Source organism: Mastigoproctus giganteus, chromosome 6, assembly GCF_048544385.1.
Source record: "Mastigoproctus giganteus isolate SK-2022 chromosome 6, ASM4854438v1, whole genome shotgun sequence".
NCBI lineage: Eukaryota > Metazoa > Arthropoda > Arachnida > Uropygi > Thelyphonidae > Mastigoproctus > Mastigoproctus giganteus.
Genome location: NC_143580.1, coordinates 39,226,087 through 39,245,601, shown reverse-complemented (window position 1 = coordinate 39,245,601; position 19,515 = coordinate 39,226,087). Strand labels below are relative to the sequence as shown.

The 19,515-nt window shown below is 35.1% G+C and overlaps 1 protein-coding gene across 5 annotated transcripts in view; it reads right to left on the bottom strand.

Annotated features, from left to right (window-relative positions):
* The window catches only part of RhoGEF3 (Rho guanine nucleotide exchange factor 3), a 453,708-nt gene that overhangs the window by 73,590 nt on the left and 360,603 nt on the right, over positions 1 to 19,515 (bottom strand). For all 5 annotated transcript variants that reach the window (XM_090375918.1, XM_090375919.1, XM_090375916.1 and 2 more), the window contains 2 exons: positions 7,771 to 8,724; positions 2,335 to 2,484 (listed from right to left, as the gene is read on the bottom strand). In XM_090375918.1, the coding sequence (XP_090232044.1) occupies positions 2,335 to 2,484; positions 7,771 to 8,724 (1,104 nt within the window). The remainder of the gene's footprint in view (positions 1 to 2,334; positions 2,485 to 7,770; positions 8,725 to 19,515) is intronic.

The window sequence follows — 19,515 nt, the reverse complement described above, 5'->3', positions numbered from 1 at the left end:
TCAGGAAACTTGGATGTTCTACTCTAGAAGCGTCCGTCTTCGGTCTCTTTCTGTTGGTTGCATCATCATCGGGTTGGTGCAAATCCATTTAATTTGGATTTGCTGTCTGAATTTGTGGATAGTTGTCGTAATCCATATTTTGCTCCTTTTGGCCCTGGGGGTTTGCTTTACCACCCAGGTTTCCGGCCCCGCCACGGGGAGGCAGGAGCAGTTCCATGAGGTGACCAAGTAGCTGAATTAGTAGGTTAGTACTAATAGAAAAGGAAACAGAAAGGTGGTTTCCCTTTCTGGGCCTCTGCCTACTTCTTGTAGTGCGAGAGAGCTACTCTGATATAGAAATCAAGAAAACGGTGTTTGAAACTAAAAATAGAAACTCTTTGCTTAAATGCTCTTTTTACAAAACCCTTTCAGAGATGCACTAGAATCGCTTGACCATGGACGCTTGGCATCCGAGGCCCTTTCAGTAGCCATCATCCCAAAAGGGAAAGGAAGTCAACATAAAGGTATTCCTCATTGACTGCAGTTACGGACCACCAAATCCTCAATGGGCAAAACCATGAAACAGCAAATATGGGGGAGAAGGTTTTCTTCTCGGTGAATTGGAAATACAGAAAAGTAATTGTAAAAAACAAAAATAGTGACAAATCATTTTCGTATACAAATACTAAGTATTTGTAACTTGCTAGAAATCCAAAAGAGACACCATGTTTAATATGTCAGGAGGAAATGTGTATTAGTATTAATATCAGAAAAATACAAAGAACAAAAGTTAACCATCAACTATACAGTTGATGGTTAACTTTGGTTAACATAAAATAAATATTAATTATAAAAAAGAAGTCTCTCTAGTTTCATGTTTGATCTACTTCTTACAAGTGTTCTTTAAGCCTATACAAAGTTTACAACTCTACAAAGTTAGGTGGTACTCTGTTCCATTATTTGACAACCCTCTGACTAAGAGTAAGTTTTCAAACTCCACCCTAAAATTATCTTTCCTTTAATTTAAGATGTCCTTTGTTTGTATCATCTCAAAAGATAATAGCATTAACTTTTCTGAGCTCTTTCAAACACCTTAAATGCTTCAAATTATATTGGCTAAGAGATGGCTGGCTTCTAGGCTTTGCAACTTGAATAGCCTCTTCATTTAGGAATATCTCTTTGAAACTGAAAACAGCTTTGTTGCTCTACCATTGAATACTTTCAAGCAAGTCAATGTATTTTCTGAAATGAGATATTCAGACCTGTAGACAATATTTAAGATATGATACGACCACTGATTTGTAAAGTGTGACAATTATTGTTTATCACTGAGAGAGCTCCATGCACTAGTCTAGTAACCTTATACTGTACTAATTACTGCTGAGAGAATTTCATGTTGGATTATATTAAAATCACTAGATCCTTTTCATCCTAAGCCCCACACACCAAATGGTAATTTAACTCATTATTAAATGTTTCCCAGATGAATCACGCACTTACTATCATTAGAGCTTAACTGATATTTTTCAATAAATTGTATAGGTTTATCCAATTAAAAGACAACCTAGTTTGAAATACAAAATTTTATTAAAAATGAATACAGAATTCAATTAAAAATTCTACCTACATCTAAAGATTGGTAAAAACCTTATTTTTTTTTTTTTTTTATGGCACTTGCACAAAAGAGAAGATTTTTACTAGTTAGCAATTTTGAATTTTTTTAATTATTCAATATAAGTTTTGACTTGATTTTAACGTTAAAGTTAAGACTGTTGTGGAACTTATATAAGTGATAGGATTTAAATCACGGTCTCTTTCTGAGTCTGGAAGAATATTGTCTCACTCCCAAATTCAGAAGTGACAGAAAAGCAGCGGGGGGGGGGGGGGGGGGGGGGGGAATGCACATGTTCTTTATGTTTTTTGTGTGTTTTATGAGATTCATTTATAGATATCTAAATAAGATTTCACTAACATCTTTACAGGTGGTGATGAAATGTTTCTAAAAATGTACAACCTCTAACTTTTTCAACAAATGTATTTTTTGATTTTACAGCAAGTACAGGTATATCAAAAGTAATTACCACATTTAATGAAAATATAAAATAATAAAATTGTACTGATAAAGATAAAACTGCATCTTGATAATTACTTAATTTGAAATTTTTGAACTAAGACCAGATTAAGTCTTCTGGAAATTGCAAAGGATGAGCAGTAAAATCAGTGGTGAACTTTGTTTATTTATTCTAATCATAAGGCTACTTTTTTTTTTAATCGCTGAAAATATTGTTTGCATAGTTTGCAAATTTGTTTACTTACAAAAAAAAAAAAAAAAAACCAACCCATGAAAGTTCTTACCATGAATGCTTCCATTAGACTCACATTTCCTGAAACAGAACCATCAGAATCAGAATGAGGTCGACTAGGTGGTTTTACCTTTGCAGAGGACTCAGAGGTAGAAGCTGCTCTCCTACGTATCACAGTTGGACTTTCACTTCCTGAGTGGACCTTTGGAAATAAAGTTAATAAACTCTTCACTAGAAAATTCCCTTAATAATAATTAGACTTAATAATAGTTATATAATACAATATAAATAATCACGCTTAAAAAAATTATTTTTCTGATTTTATTACTCTACCACTTTTTTTTGATACAATAACACAGTCTGTATACTAAAACAGAATGAAATTAGTATTCTAATGTGATACATTTGCTACATTTGCAATGCTGACTTCGAAACTGACAACTTTCTTTCTTTTCTCTCTCTCTCTCTCAATTAAATTGTTTTCCATAAATTGGAAAAAAGGAAAACTTCCATATTTTGTAATTTTATTTATTCTATTTCAATGACAATCTGTGTACTCTTTTATAATAAAACATACAAAATTCAAACTGAAGAAAGTAAAATAATGTTAATATGAAAGTGATTGTCTATGGAGATTCACCAGATTTTTATTGATCTGCAAAATGAATGTTTTTATGTTTTTTTCTTTTACGGCAGACACCTCTATTTTCAAAGACCAACAGTAATCTGGTATCATCTTTTCCATCTCATTCATATCTTGGTAGAATTTCTCACCTTGTTCCTTGCTCAAGACCAGTCCTAAAGTTCAGGGATCCTGGATGTAATGTTAAAGAAAAGGACATCAAGGACCCCTCTTTATATAGATTGGGAGAAGGGACTTTTGTTGGTATTTGGGGCCCCTATACAATCTTCAGCCCAGATGCATTGCACTAATAAACATTTTTTATATAGCATCAGCTGTTGAAAGAGCAATTATAACTTAAAGCACTAATGCTTGTGCAGGCGACTCCGTAGCCAGGTGGGAAGGAACAGCAGTGCATAGCACACGCTTCTTGATTAGACCGGGATTCGAGCCTGTCACCACCAAATACGGAGGATGCGGAAAGGTCAGGAAATGACCACCGCATATCCCTGAGCAATATGGCCTTAGTTGCTAATGCTCCTAAAAACTAAAAATAACATAACTAATGCTTGTGCAGCCTGTGTGCACCTTCATCATATGTTTAAACCAAACCTTCTTGTAAGCATGTATATACAATCACCTGAGTTAATCAAAGCATCACTATTAGCTTGCTATAGCAACATATGTTTCAGATGAACAGCATGCAAAATTTAATGATGAACACTAACTGGGACCGCCAGTACCTGTCAACTTCTAATGTTTCTTGGCGCAGTATAACCTTAGTTGTTTTTGCGCCAATAAACCCAAAATCAAATCAAAATCAAATCAAGTCAACTTCTAAAAAAATTCCAGACTATTCCATATAAGCATTTCAAATGACGATATGCTGTACATTCTTCCAAGAAAAATTTGACAGATGTCCTGATAAATGCAAGGTAATGCATATAGGTTGCAGTAATCCCAGAACAACATAACTGTATGGTACCACTCATTTCATTTTCCACTCAGAGGAGTGAAGAATGAAAAAGACCTAGGGGTAATTGCAGTAATATATAAAGTTATCTGAAAAGTGAAAATGGGCTGCTAATACAGCTTTGAGTTATGTCAATGATATACAGGAATATTTTGTCAGCAGAAATAAGGTGATAACCCTATTGTATAAGACAACAATTAGGACACATCTCGAGTAAAGCATACAGGGCTGGAAGCCTCATTTTAGCAAGGATATGCATCTATTGGAATGGGTTCAAAGAAGAACAACAAAATTAGTGAGGGGAACAAAAGGGAACTTTCAACAAGAAATACTTCAGTTCTGCAAACTGCAGCACCTGCAGATGAGGTGTTTAAGGCGCTGTATGGATTGAGTTACCTGCTAATGGCATCCAATACTCTTGTTCAGATAACACACTTGAGGGAAGGATTGAGAAAGAATGGTCACAGGACAGATGTGCAGAAATTTTCTTCCAGCAAATTTCTGCATGTCTAGTGTTGTTTGTTTGTTTTAGGGCTTTACGGCGCAAGGACAGCAAAGGCCATAATGTGCCTAGCTATGGTGATATTAAGATACATAGTTCTATCTGTATAGATGATATTCAAAATTATATCATGTTGTATAGTTTTATCTGTTTGAGGAAATCAAATATTTTGGTCACATGTGGTGTGTCTGCTAGTAGGTCAGAAATGCTGAGAGAGGTGTTCGTCGTGGGAAATGAAATAAACATAGCTTGTTGCTCAGTACTGTACTTGGGACAATCAATAAGTAGATGATGGACAGTGAGCTGGGTGTTACAGTTTGTACACTATGGCGGGTCAGTGGCTGCAAGCAAATAAAGATGTGCATGTGGCCTATCCTTAATCGGGCTAGTACAACTTCTTCATGTCGGTTTTCACGTATACTAGATCTCCATGGTTTAAAATCTTTTTTTATGCCAAGTAGCTTATTGGTGACTTGATTCTGCCAGATATGTTGCCATTTTTCAAGGCATCGTTTATTTATAATGTACTTATAGTCAGATGCAGGTGTAGTGAAGGATTGGTCTATAAGATTGGTAGCAGTTTTGGCAGCTAGGTCGGCCTGTTCATTTCCAGGAATTCCGGCGTGACCGGGAATCCAACATAACAGAACTTGTTGTTTATTCTGGTTTAATTTAGTCAGAGTGTTCCAGATCTGTCTAAGTAAGGGGTTATCATTTTTTGTATTGCGTTGTATGGCTTGGATAGCACTAATGGAGTCGGTATAAATAACGCTGTGCAGTTTAGTTCTTGAGAGTGTGTAGTTTAAGGCCATGTGGAGTGCACAGAGTTCTGCAGTATAGCTGCTACATTCAATGGGAAGTTTTTTGGACAAAGTGATGTTAGGAAGTACTGCTGCTGCACCAACATTATTGTCTGTTTTAGACCCGTCTGTGTAAATTGGTGTGTACTGGCCGTGTTGGGTTCTCAATGCGGCGAACATTTGCAGTATGTTCTGTTGAGATAGGGTGTGTTTTCCCCAGGCTGTCAATGAAAAGTCACATGGTGGTATATAACATGTCCAAGGTGGGACTGTATGAGAGGCAGTGGGCTGTATCTTACTAAAGTCAATTTGCTAATCGGCCTGCAATGCGCAAAGACGTATCCCGGTTGGTGGATGTCTAGTGTTGTGGAAGTGGGTAGTTTGAATAAATTGCTTGCATCATTTGCCACTACTATCTCTAAGAGATGTTATTATGATACATATATTTTTGGCAACTTTTTAAATGTACCTTATATATTAGGATTAATAGCATGAGGGTTAATTAGGATTAATAGCATGATTATCCTTGCCTACTTCATAGTAAGCAAGGATAAAGCGTACCATCAACAGGAGGCCACTAAAAACTCTCTCTCTCTCTCTCTCTCTCTCTCTCTCTCTCTCTCTCTCTCTACTTAAATTGAAACATTAGTGAAGCAGTCATTCTGTGCACTCTTGAATTTTTTTTTAAAAATCTTCTTTATTTTCTTTCCTTCCCTCATATCACTATTACATTATCTATGTTTTAAAAAATTATTCCATTTTGCAATTTTTTTTTTACATGAGGCATCTAGTGCCTAATACATGTTTTCCAAAAAGTTATTCTTCTACTAATCCTAATTCGTATGTTGTCTGTATATTCTGAGAAGTTTATTTGTTCAACTCAAAGTTACTGAACTTTTGCTTGCAGGCTTCTGCATTTGTCCATTTCAAATTGATATTTAAATTTTTATGAACCGGGTTATTTAGTAAAATGAACATTGCATTGGCATGGCCACTTGTTCGTTTTATATGCATGCTATAAATAGAGATGATCAAGTTGGACAGCCATCTGAGAAAAATAGTGGTGCAAAAACAACTAAGTTCATAATCCTCCTATGAATATGTTATATTTTTTTAAAATCAAAAAAAAGTGTCTAAAAACTGTCAATTTATATTTCCATATGTTAATTTCTTATAAAAAACTACAAATATCTGATACCGTATCATTATCTGCTAAACGATGCTTCAGTGTGTAAGACTCTCATTCATAGTCTTCTTTCTTCAAATGAGAATTTAAATGCTTTGCTAAAAAAAAAACTGTCCATATGTTTGATTGTCATATAAGTGGAATGGATAATACACTGATGTGGAGGATTATAAAACACATATCCCCAGGGGATAGACATATGTTTTATAACTATGAACTACTCTATGTCTGGCTAATACAACTTGATCTGCTTGATTTTTAGTAACAGAAGTACATCTGGTTGATTATTGGCTTAATTTGATAGTTTATATGCTACACGTTACTGCAACTTTGACCACCAGCATATGAAGCAGTGAGACAGAATCATGTGATAACAAGAGGCATAACTACGATATGGAGAGAGAGTGGCCCTGACCACAAGCACCAATATTCACTGTAGTTAAAGTGAATATTGTAGCCAAATGCAGTTAAAGACAAAATGACTGAAACTATAGTTTATTTTTTAAATATGACAGTCATTATGATTAAAATCAATTATTTGTACTTGTTGCATTTATATTAAAACTATCACTTTATGGACAATAATTTAATGCTATGACATCCCTTAGTGCATTTGCATTGTTACTACATAGTTGAAAAAATTCAGCTATATAGTAACAATGCAAAGGCACTAAGCACTAACTAATGTCACAGTTTGATGCTTTGTCCTAAAATATTATTAGTGTAATAACTTTATATTATAATTTAATTATATTTATAAAATAAAGGTACGTTTCTGATATTCCCATAATTTTGGCTATAGGCATCAAAATTCCTAGTTATGCTTCTGGTGATAACAGTCGTACATAGAACTAATACATTGTAATAATTAGATCAACTTGCTGCTTTTCCTGCTGTGTCAGCCATTCATTTCCTTTAATGCCAACTTATTAAGAAGTTCAGCATAGGCAACAGCCAGGTCAGAGCATCAGCTCAATCAGGGCTTTATCATGTGACTAGCTTCCCATACCCTCCACCAATTAGCATGACTTGCAAGCAAGAGGTCAGTCTTCCCCTGCCCAAGTTTACAATCAGGATTGCTAGTGCTGACCACTTCTTTGTTTCAGTCCACTCCTTCCTGGTACTATTCCTTGGTTTCAGTGTGTCCAGAACGTTAGAATTCTTAATGTATAGTTTAATTAAGAATAAAATAAAATTAAATTATCCTTATTCAATGCAGCGCAATGTGTTTCTTCATTAAATTTAATTAAAATAACAGTTATTGAACTCTATCTTACTAACAAACTGAATTCACAGCAGTGTATCATAATGTTCTTCCTCTAATTTAGTAAAATGTTGAAATGTGCCATTTTGCTTAATATGTGATAAAGACAATAAATTATTCTGAAAAATGTGGTAATCTTACCTCTGTTGTTTCTTCATTATTTCCACATGCAATTTCAACCTGGATTCCACTGTCTGCACTGTTGCATTTTGAAGTTCCACCTTCCTTAGAAGACTTATTCTTTTTCCTTTCCTTTGATGATCTAAGAACCAAAGGACCTATTTTAAACCCAACATCATCATCTTCCATAGAACTGGGTGGGCTACTCTGAGTTTTTTGCACTGGTTTGTGAAGTACCAATGGGCTTGAAGGTACTGCAATTTGATTATCCTGGTTCATTGACTCCTTACTAGAATCTCCAGCAGAGTCTTCTGCTGTACTGCTCCGATCACTTGTGGAACCACTAATATGAACAAGAGAGTCATTCTTTCTTCCTCGCTGAAATCTAAGGGAAAAGCTCTTACGAAATTTCTGTAACACACTATCAGAAGTAGAACCTCTGCAATTTGGAGTACGAAGGGAAGAGCACCTTGGAGCAAGTGCAAAGCTGCCATCTGGAGGTGGAGAATATTCACCAGAAGAAAGAAGTTGTGATCCATCAGAATCACTCTTAAACCTAGCAATGCTACCTGAACTGGAAGAAGATTGATGAAGAATGTTATTAGCCTCTGCATCACTATATACTTGAGACCACGGGCGAGGAACATCTTTTGTTGATTCTCTAACCTCTTCACTACTGTTAGTCCTGAATTCTGGAGAACTAGATGCTTTTAACTGCCTTTCTGAGCGAGAAATAGGTCTATTCCTTAGTAACCGTGCTGGTGGAACCTTTGACTTTTTTTCAACACACTTTCCAAGACCAACTGATGCAGTTTCTGAAACTATATCTTCACTAGGCATTTTATGGGTCTGAAAACTGCCACCTGCTTCCCCTATCTGAATATCTGTATCTACAAATCCCAAACCCATGGCTTGGTGACTAATAACAGACTCTGAAAAGGCTTCTGGCTGTTGGCAATGTTTGTCATCCACTTCCTGCAGAAACAATATAAGATTAATAAAAAAGTATTCATGAATAAAAAATTCAATAGCACACAGTTACAAAGCAATTGTAACCAAGTATTTTTAATTTTCTAACAGATTAATAGTCCAATAATCAAAGTAAATCAAAGAAAACAATTTATTAATTATTATTATTTTTTTAATTTAATTCTTCTACTAATGTACATGGTTGTTACTGCTTTTCATTCTGGGAGATTTTTTAGCACATTAATTACTTTAATCACAGTGCACCAACTGTTGTTTATTTATATGGTCTATATTGTGTTTATATCTATATAAGAGTTTAGCATACCCTTCAATGATTCTGATAGAATTAGTGAATGAGATTGGCAGTGATTGGATTCTTTCGAAACTGATTCCATGCCTTGTTCTTTTCTCTCTTAGCAGTGTTACATGCTGAATTCCGCCAGTAGTTTTTGTGTTTGGATCCTTTATTTGAAGTTTGAGGAATGGCAATAGCAGCAGCTGTCAACATCTGGTCTGTAATGTCTTTAACAGCATCATCTATGAATGATGCTGGATAATATCATCATCTAGTGTAATGTTGGATGCATATTTATTCCAGTCATCTTTTGAGAATTTCCATTTAGTTTGACCACTTACTGGTAAGTTTCTTTTTGTGCAGAGCTTACAGATTATAGAAAAATGGTCACTATTTAATGGGTTGTCTGAAACTCTCCAATCAAAGTCTGGAAAAAACGTGGGTGAGCATATCGTCAGGTCTATAGCAGAGGTTGAACCTGTTGGAAAATGGACGTAGGTGTGGGACCTGTGTTAAGCAGTGTGAGATTATGCTTTACAAGAAAAGCCTCTATTGTGCATACCCCCAGTTGTCTGTCTGTAAAGATCTCCATAACTGGTGATGTGCATTAAAATCACCCAACATGCAGAAAGGAAAGGGTAGTTGTAGGATAAGATCATCTAGTTCAGTTATTGAGCAGTTCTGATTTGGTGAGATACATAGATATATATGGATACAAGAGTAAGCATTATGCCAAGAGCAAGGCATACTGCAACTACTCTAAAGTGGTTTGCAGAGGAATACATCTGGAAGGAATTTTACTGTCAATCAATATAACTACACCACCGTGTGAACCATGGGTAGTGATCATGTCTTGCCTGAACAGGGTAGTTTTTAACTGAAAGTGTCATTTGTGGAGATTGATTTGATTTGGTAGTTGTTGGCGCATCAGCTTCTGTGGCCATATTGCACCTCCCAAGGTTTTTGCAGTACTTTGATCCAAGCCCAAGGCGGGAATCGAACCCGCGACCTTTGGGTTGCCGGGCAGGTACTTTACCCACTCGGCTAGACAGATTCGTTTCTTGTAGACAGATGCCTACTGGATGATACTGATTTATCAAATCGTGAATATTGTCTATGTTGCTAAAGAGGCCTCTACAATTCCATTGAATCAACTGATCCATTATTTAGCTTTTGAAGTAGAAGGTGTTTCTGATTGTGTTTTTTTTTTTTTTTTTTTCCAAGCCAATCTGTTTATAGCATTCCAATTTTATTTTATCTCTTCTCGGGAAAGTGGGTTGTGCAGTATCCACATCTTCCTCAGCATGTATTTCTAAGATGGTTTCATCATTGTTAGTAGTGTCATCAGTTTCCACATGTATGATTAGAGTCTTTTGCAGTTTAAGATTTAACAGATTATCAGTATCTGAATGTGATTATTTGCTTGGTCTTTTACATGTTCTTTAGGGTCTCGCTAGAACAGCCCGAGCCCAGTCGGAAATGGATGTAGCTGGTGGCATGGACACTTCAGTTTGAGTTCCTTCCAATTTGTATTTATGTGTTGCAGTTGCATATGCGAGTTTCAATACAGTGAGTAAAACTTATTTCCTTGCTTCTTGGTAAGTCACTTTGTTTTCTATTTTGTACTTTTGTATTTTCTTTCCTGTTTTCCAGGTTTCACAGACTTGAGTAAACTGGTGGGTGGTTGCCCTTACAGTTTGAACATACTGGTGTTTGTGCTGGGCAGTCTGTGTGTGTGTGTGTGTGTGTGTGTGTGTGTGTGTGTGTGTGTGTGTGTGTGTGTGTGTGTGTGTGTGTGTGTGTGTGTGTGTGTGTGTGTGTGTGTTTTCCTTGGATCCACAGTTGGGGCACACTGAGACTCCTCTACACACTGTTTGAGCATGACCAAATTTTTGGCACTTGAAGTACCTGAGAGGATTGAGGATATAAGGTCGAATGTGGCAGTTCGGATATCCAGCCTTAACTGTAGCTGGAAGGACTGGTATTGAAAAGGTCAGTATAACACTGTATGTCAGAACCAGTTCACAGTCTTTCTTGATTTTAATTCACTTTGCCTGTACAACTTTTTTTGGTTGACTTATGATGGAGAAAAGGCACCAATTGGTTGACTTATGATGGAGAAAGGGCACCAATTGGTTGACTTATTTGGGAATGTATTAAAAGAAACAGTGGCGATTCCTTTTTGGATCCTTCTGTTCTTTGTCTCTTGGGATGGGAAGTGTCAAAGTCGGCTTGGTCTGTCCTTGAACAAGTTGAGGCATGAGGCTCAACAGATGGATAACGGTCTTCATGATCCATGTTAGCTCCTTTTAGCCCTGGCAGAGAACCTTTTCTGCCAAGGTTACCGGCCCCACCATGGGGAGGCAGGAGCAGTGCCGCTAGAGTGATCATGCAGTGTAAGAGTTAGATTTTTAGTTTTAAGGAAAGAAAAAAGAAAGGTGGTTTTCCTTTCTGTAATTTACTTACAATTCGTAAGAATAAGTTAACAATAAATTACTTTAAACGTAAGAAAAACTTTCCTAATTAACAAGAACTGTTGCAGTGAGAAAACTGCTCTATAAATAGTTCAAAGAATCGCTCGATCACAATAATGCTTGGCACCCGGGACTGAGCTGGAAGTTAATGGATTTCTCCATTACTTTAGAAAGGATAGAAGGTGCAATGGAACAATATTTGGATGGGAAGGATTTGTCGCTCTTTTTATAAGACGGCTGCATATGAGCAAATTTCCAAGTCAAAGGAAAAACACCAGTGAAATAAGAAATTGTAAATAAGTGACACAGAACAGGAGTAAACTCGGGAACACAGATTTTGAGAACAAGTGGAGAAATACCATCAGCACCTGATGCTTTCTTAGCATCAAGATTGTTCAAAATTCTTCTGACATCCTTTTGATGAAAGACCACAGAAGGCATTGGAGTGTACTGGGAGGTGGTTTACCAAAATCATAACTACAAAAGTTATGAGAAAAGTAGGATGCTATCAGGTTGGCTTTATCCTTAGCTGACATGGGAACAGAACCATTGGGTTTTAACAGAGGTGGGAGTAGAGATAGGCAAAAGGTGCAGCCAATAACTTTGGCAAAAGATCAGAATACTCTACTACTATTTGGACAAGAAGCAAGTTTTCTACTCTTAGCCTGTTCAAAATCTAGTTTGGACTGATTGAATAACTGCTTTACAATGTTGCAAGCTTTGGTGTAGGCATAAAATAATCTTCTTCCAACTGCAATCGATGTATGCAGCAATCGGACTGCATTAGTGTAATTATTACTAATCATTTAATTGATTCAATCCTTACAAATCAATAAGGGGAGAGAGAGAGAGAGAGAGAGAGAGAGAGAGAGAGAGAGAGAGAGAGAGAGAGAATGAATCTCTTCAATAGCTAAGCTTGTGTTTCTGTTTTATATGAAGCATGATAGTTTACTTTGCTATAAATGTGCTAACAAAATTGGTATAAGAAAGAAGAGGTTTTCATAAACTGTGTGCTTCAAATTGGAGTCCAATTTTAAATTATGCAAATGAACATTGATTGAAAAGAGTAGCTGAAAGACATTTTGGTAATTCTCCAAGCAATAAAATGATACATAAATGGAGTAAGCAAGAGAAATAATTACAGAAATATTTATGAAAAGAAGTGCATTACAACATTATATTGCTTTTTATTTAAAGTGTCTGGGTAGTGTCATACACTAAATAAAAAAACAATATACTTTTCCATTAGGCAGTATGTTTTATTCAGAGTAGTACAATACCAAGGCAACTTGTGGTGAAGTGCTTCCAGAATGAGATCGATGCACAAAGTATCAAACCGAGTTTGCTGGTAAAGGACTATTCCAACACATTAGCATTAGTAGAGGCATATGATGCAAGAAAGCAAGCTTATTCAACATCAGTAAAAAATAAAATAAAATAAAAACCTTCCCATTTCACCCATCCACTTGCTCCGAATGTTTGTCCACTTCTTCCTTGAATTTATTTAAGCTATTGACTTCCACAACGACAGATGGAAGCTTATTCCAGCAATCAACCTTCCATCTGTTGTTCCACATACAACAATCCTTACTAAATAAACCTGTTTTAACAATTTATTAAAGTGGTTTGAAACAGATTATTTGGGCATTTGCTCAGGATCATGCACTTTTAGGGACCTCAAAGAGCCAAGTGATGAATACAGTTCAAGAGTAGAAAAGGCCTCACAAATGTTAAGACTGCTACTGCCATCTACCAACTAGCACAGCCATGTTTATAAAAAAAAAAAAAAAAAAAAATCTCCTTGCAGAGCCCCTCAACCCTAGTTACTCAGCAAGACTCTTGTCACATACTACCTCCTATCGTGTCTAGGGAAGATTGAAAACATTGTAAGCCAACTCACAGCACTGAAAATGATTACATTATGAGCCAACTTAGCATTCTCCGGCATAATATTATTATTTCTCAAGCAAGAGCCTTAGATAACCATAGTTTCCCAAGAACTGATAATGTCAGTAGCATCATCTATTTTTAGAAGTACTCATACTATGGTTGTGTTCCATAATTCTTTATTGCAAAAAATGTTTCTCTCAACATTACACTCAAAAGATCAGAATGCAAGACTACCATTTGGCAAAAGATTTTCATTACAATTGTTTTCTAGTTTTAATAAATTTTACAACCAACATTGCTATTCAGGTAGAACTGTATTCTTTAATCTTTATTATTCTCACTTAGCAAAAATAAAGCTTCAACATTTCAATTTCTATGGACAGACGAACTTAAGAGTTTTTGTATTAAAAAGGTTACTTCATACATGAAATATTTTTTTTAATAAACCTTTGAACTGTTTGAATGTAAAATACATTTCTCAAAAAATAAAAATATATTTTTTTTAAAAAAATCGATAAAAGCAATCAAATTTAAATTATCAGTTATAGATTATTACTTTCAATAAAGTTTCTGTTTAGGTCTATTATATTTAGAATTAGTATTTTTTACTATAACCTACCCCTTTCCAATAAGAACTTTTTTCTTTGCGTTGAATTTGCCTAGTGTGTGTCCGATATTTTTATGGAAACCATCTAGCAAGCTTATCAACTTTGAAGTAGGTGATGTGAAACAGAAGTTGCAGATAAACTAAATCGATAACCGAGCAATTTTTCTGAGGAGGACACCTAGCACGCCCCCCGCCCTGGATCTGCACTGATAATAGTCTCGAAAACCCAAGGTAAACAACAACAGGGCCAGAGCCACCTGAAAACTCCGATTACACTTACACGGCATGAAAAATTAAATTGCATTTTGCAACTTCATTATTAAAATAGTTTACTTAAAAATAAAAAAATTAGTACTTAATGAAATTTTTAAAAAATTATATATTTTCGTTTTTACCCTTATTTGAATCCAGAGCCAGGAAAAATGTTGATAATGAATTAATGTATTATTGATGGGGTTTTTTTTTTTTTTTGGTTTTTTTTAGGATAGCCTTGGTTTAAGTGCAAGCCGGATTAACGAGATTACTAAATATATAAAATAAAAAAAAAAAAAAAAAACAGTATATAGGCATTTGAACTCGTTGGCATCAATATTAAATGACAATGTTGTAATAATTAATCATATTTTGAAAAAGAACACTTTGCATTTTGTTACTTTTCTTATTATTATTTATTTATTATTTTTTTTTTTTTGCATTTTCTAAAATATTTCTTTGCCTTAGCCCACTGGCTCCCATACTACTGAGATCTGCGGACCCCTCTATATAGGGTTTCTTCCCGATAATTCCTGGGGAAAAAATCCCAACTCTAAAATTCCCGCTTCCCGGGAAAAGCAAAAACACTTCCAAAAAAAATTGAGATTTTTATTATTATTTATTATTTTTTTTTTTTTTTTGTAATATACAGACTGCAACGTAGTTCATTTTAAACTCTTAATTTTTATTTAAATATAGTTGCAAATCCATTTCATTAGAAAGTGAGAGATTTTTAAGGATTTTAACACTCATAAAAATTGCTTTACATGAATTAAAGCGCTGTTATCTATGGAATTCGAAACTGCTTTAAACTGCTTAAAACCAGCGCAACTCTCAGTCGAAGAATTAAGTAACCATAAACACAAATCTACTAACAAGCGAAGGAATTTTTAGATTCCTCTTTTGCAATTTGGAAAATCAAAATTCTATTTTATTATTAGCAATACGGTGCAAAGAAGCCCGAGGCTTATGCTGCACCAGCCAAAATAAAATTTCTGAATTACCCTGAGAGAGAGAGAGAGAAAGTAGAAGGGAATCACCAAGAAAGAGAAGAATGATGATATCCAGATCTCGACCCTGGGTGTGCCGAGCCCATACCATACTCACCAGATGTGAGCCCCTGGGATTATAAACTTTTACAGAAGATTAAACAGCTTTTTAAACATAGAGATAAAGCCTTTAAGTGTTCCTTATTAGATATTTAAGCAATCCAAATAGGGTTATTACCCAGATTACACCTCTGGAGGAAATGGCCTCTTTTGCTTGAATCCATGCCGAATTACTAGCGTAAACTAACATAACCTTTTTTCACTAGGCAAAAATGATTGCTGTTTGTTTGTTTCGGGATTTATTAGGCGCATCGGCAACTATGGCCATAGTGCGCCAGGCAAAAATGAGTCTATTAACAAAAAACAAAAAAAAGAAAAAACACACTTCTTTTGCTTGAATCCGTCCCGAATTTGGCCATGCCCGCAACGCAGTGACAAGGTGTACCCATAATCTGGAGTCAGCCCCAAATAGTCTAAATGTGGTTAATAATAATAATAATAAATATATATATATATATATATTTATTTATTTTTTGCTATGGCAAATAAAAATGAAATTATCGATCTGCGAAATTGATAATGGAATGAATTTTCAAAGAAAAGTGTACTAGAGCCTGAAAGAAAAAATACGAACAAAGAAATGGAAAATTCGGAACCTGGGGAATTAGAAGTGGATCTAAAAACAGAGTTAGCAAATGATATATCCATTTCAAATGGCAAAAGCAGAGCCAATCCAATCAAAGATAATTTCATCGTTAAGAAGTGAGATGAATTTATATGAAGTGATATGTACACTGACACCGAATCTAAAAATTTAATTAGATGCACTTCTAACAATTAGACCTACTTAAACCCAAAATGAAAGAAAATTTTCTACTTCAGGCTTATTTGTAACTAAGATCCAGGCTTTCCGACCAAGCAATTAATGAACTTTTTTTTTTTTTTTTTAATTTCACTTTAACAATAACTGTAAAGGTTAAATGCTAATATTAGTTTTCCTTATTATTCCTTTATTTCAGTATTAGTGTTACTTAGAATTTCTTTTATGCTAATCTCAAAACTGTGTTTTCAAATAAATGTATAGAATAATACTGCCGATCTGTACTCTGCATCAATGTAATAAATATTTCTGTTTAAATTCATCAAACCACGAGTGGCATTTTTTAATATCTAATTCTCCTTAAATCTTAGTTTTTTTACTTATACACCACAATGTACGTCATTATTATAGTGTTTTATGACTAGAATAAGAACAAAAATTTTTATCAAAAAGATAGAAAATATTTAATCAACAAAATAAAATTTTCGGGAACCGCAATTTCCCGTTCCCGAAAATTAAAAAATGTCGGGAATTTAGAAAACCTATGTATATAAAAACACACATTACTTGACGTTTTGCCGATCCCAGTTTGGGAAACGCTGCCTTGGCCTATAAAGCCTCCAGCCTCAATTTTATTCTTATTTATTTTTTATTATTATTTTTTTTTCCTGTGATTTTCAAAAGTGACCCACTGGGATGACCAACACCCCCTCAAAACAAATGCTCTCCCGTAACGATCAAACATTTCATGCAGAGAGTATAACTTGCATTTGAATAGAGTTTTCCTACAAAGCGCAATAAAACTGCATAAAAATTAAAGTTTTTGACGAAATCTAAATTACATTAAATAATGATTAAGATGAATGATCGATTTTTGATCTTTTTTTTTTAAATCTAGTTTAGAGGACATCAATCGATTATTACCAAACGGTCAGTATTTGCGTGAGATGGCTGTAAACTAATTTCAATTTAAATACTAGAAAAAAAAATTAAATGCAACCTTAATCGACGGCACCTCCTTAGAAGTGCTCTTGTACTAGGAAGAGTGCGATTTTTTAAGCGCATTTTCTATATCTATTAATTCCATTCAACTTGACAGCTTCTCAAAAATGAATTATCTCAACCTTGTCCCTAACAGCTATCAACTATTACTGATTTCTACGCACCTGTCAAGCTCAGTAATTCATGGTGCAGTCTGTGTCACCTGCATTTAATGTGGGTCAGGGTTCTTAAGTGATCATAAACCCTAAATGATCATAAACGAGTTAAATCATTAAAAGATTAATGTTGCTCAAAGTTCTTTACACTGAGCAAAGCAATTTAAATGTATTTATAATATCGGTATTTTATTACCTTAGGTTTGCTCACATATTTCTCACCTGAGAGTCAAAAAAGTTCCGCTGATAAAATACTTCGTTCTCATCTGACATCCAGAACTGTGCATGCAGTGGTACTAATCGATTGGCACACTGTTTCACAATCTCCCCGTCTGAATCCATGCTTAGAGAGAAGGGAGTGAAGCAACTTCCATTCCTACTGCAGTTTATCAACTTGCTCGCATTCCTTTCGACCAAATCGAGACGCATCGGTCAGAAATTCAAGGCCACCGTAGCCAAAGTTTTACTGCTGCCAATGCTATTTCTGTATTACGTTACCCCGTCTACAATACCCGAGTTTCTAATTACACAAATGACGTGATCCAGGTATTAATCTATAAACGTCGTGCAACGCAGCACTGGACCAAAAGTCGATCGCAAATAGAACAATGGCAGAAATTGTTGACCAGACTAGCAATGTGGATTGTCTTCGCAATAGCAAAACCACATTTATTATTATATTATTTATTATTATAATAATTAGCCATATGGTGCAAGGAAGCCTGAGGCTTTTGCTGCACCAGCCAAAAAAAAAAAAAAATTCTGAGTTACCCCTGAGAGAGAGAGAGGTCAGAAATAGAAGGGAATCACCAAGAAAGAGAAGAATGATGATATCCAGCTCAGGACCCTGGGTGTGCCAGGCCCATACTCACCAGATGTGAGCCCCTGGGGGGAGATGTGATGCTAATTCGCTATTGCAGAATTATTATTGGTTTTTGTTAAACTCAACAGAGTCTATTAGCCAATGTTTTATTTTGCTCCTGTGTTTCGATGTAATATTTCCAATGAGCTTCTCAATTTTGTAAGGCAAAACGAATCTGCAAATATTTAGAAAATGAGTCAAAGTGGAGAAGAGTAGAGGGAAAGATGTTTCTAGAAAGCACTACTCCGAATAGTTCCAATATTAATAACACTGGCAGTGATATAAGTTTTAATAATGGAGATGCATTACAGATAATGCAAAATTAAGCTAACACAAGAGATTGATAGCAAGAGAACTGCCATCTCCATTAATTAGAAATGCTTCTATTTAAAGTGAGGGAAGTGTAGCTCAAGGATTTTTCAACCTAACTCAATGCGCGGAAGCCTTGGTTCTTCGTGAAATATTGTGTAATCAATTAGAGTGCGTTTCTCCCGAAAATGTACCGGTAATGAGACTTTTAATAGCGGAAACATTGATTACGAAAATGAAACACATAAGTCACAAGAAAATGAAATATTTGCGAATGTCATTTCGCATTAACAAAAAAAAAAAAAAAAAAAAAGTTATAAAGCTGAACTGATCCAATGTATTTAATCCTCGGAATATTAAGTCTATATACCACTGGTATTAATACAGCAATTTTTATTAACGTATGCAGTGAAAAATGTTTCTGAATATATTCTTCTTCCCCTTCAGGTTGTTTAGTACCAAAACTGATAGAAGTTCACCGATTTTAGATACTAATATGATTTTGTTAGTCCACTATCGTTTCTGCTTTAAATAAGAAATTAAAATATTAACTGTTAATCATAAATTTTTACTACTATTCAGTAATTTTTTTTAAAAGACAAAACCTGACGTGTCACACATGTCAATGTGGGCTTCAATAGGTAGCGCATTGGTCCATCAAATTTTGAGATTTTCTTGAAATATGCTCTCCAATAGCATATTTCAAGAAAATCTCTTTATCAAAACAACGTTCTCTGTATGCTTAAACAAATGTTCGTGGCGAATCTAATAGGGATCGTACAAAATCCGCATAGAAAAGGGAGAACTGTTTCAGCAGCACTATTTCAAATGTATTTTCGAAATTTTAACAACTCCCTAGAGCAGCGTTTCCCAAACTGGGGTTCGTAAACCAGTTCCAGGGGATCCGGGAAACGGTGGTCGACCATATATATATATAGGGGTCCGCAAACATTTTTTGATATTTCGAGGGTCCGTGAACTTTTTTTGATTTTTGAAAGGGTCCGTAGATCTCAGTAGTTTGGGAACCATTACCCTAGAGGTTTCTGCAAAGTTCGACATTTCCAACTCATTCAAAATAACCA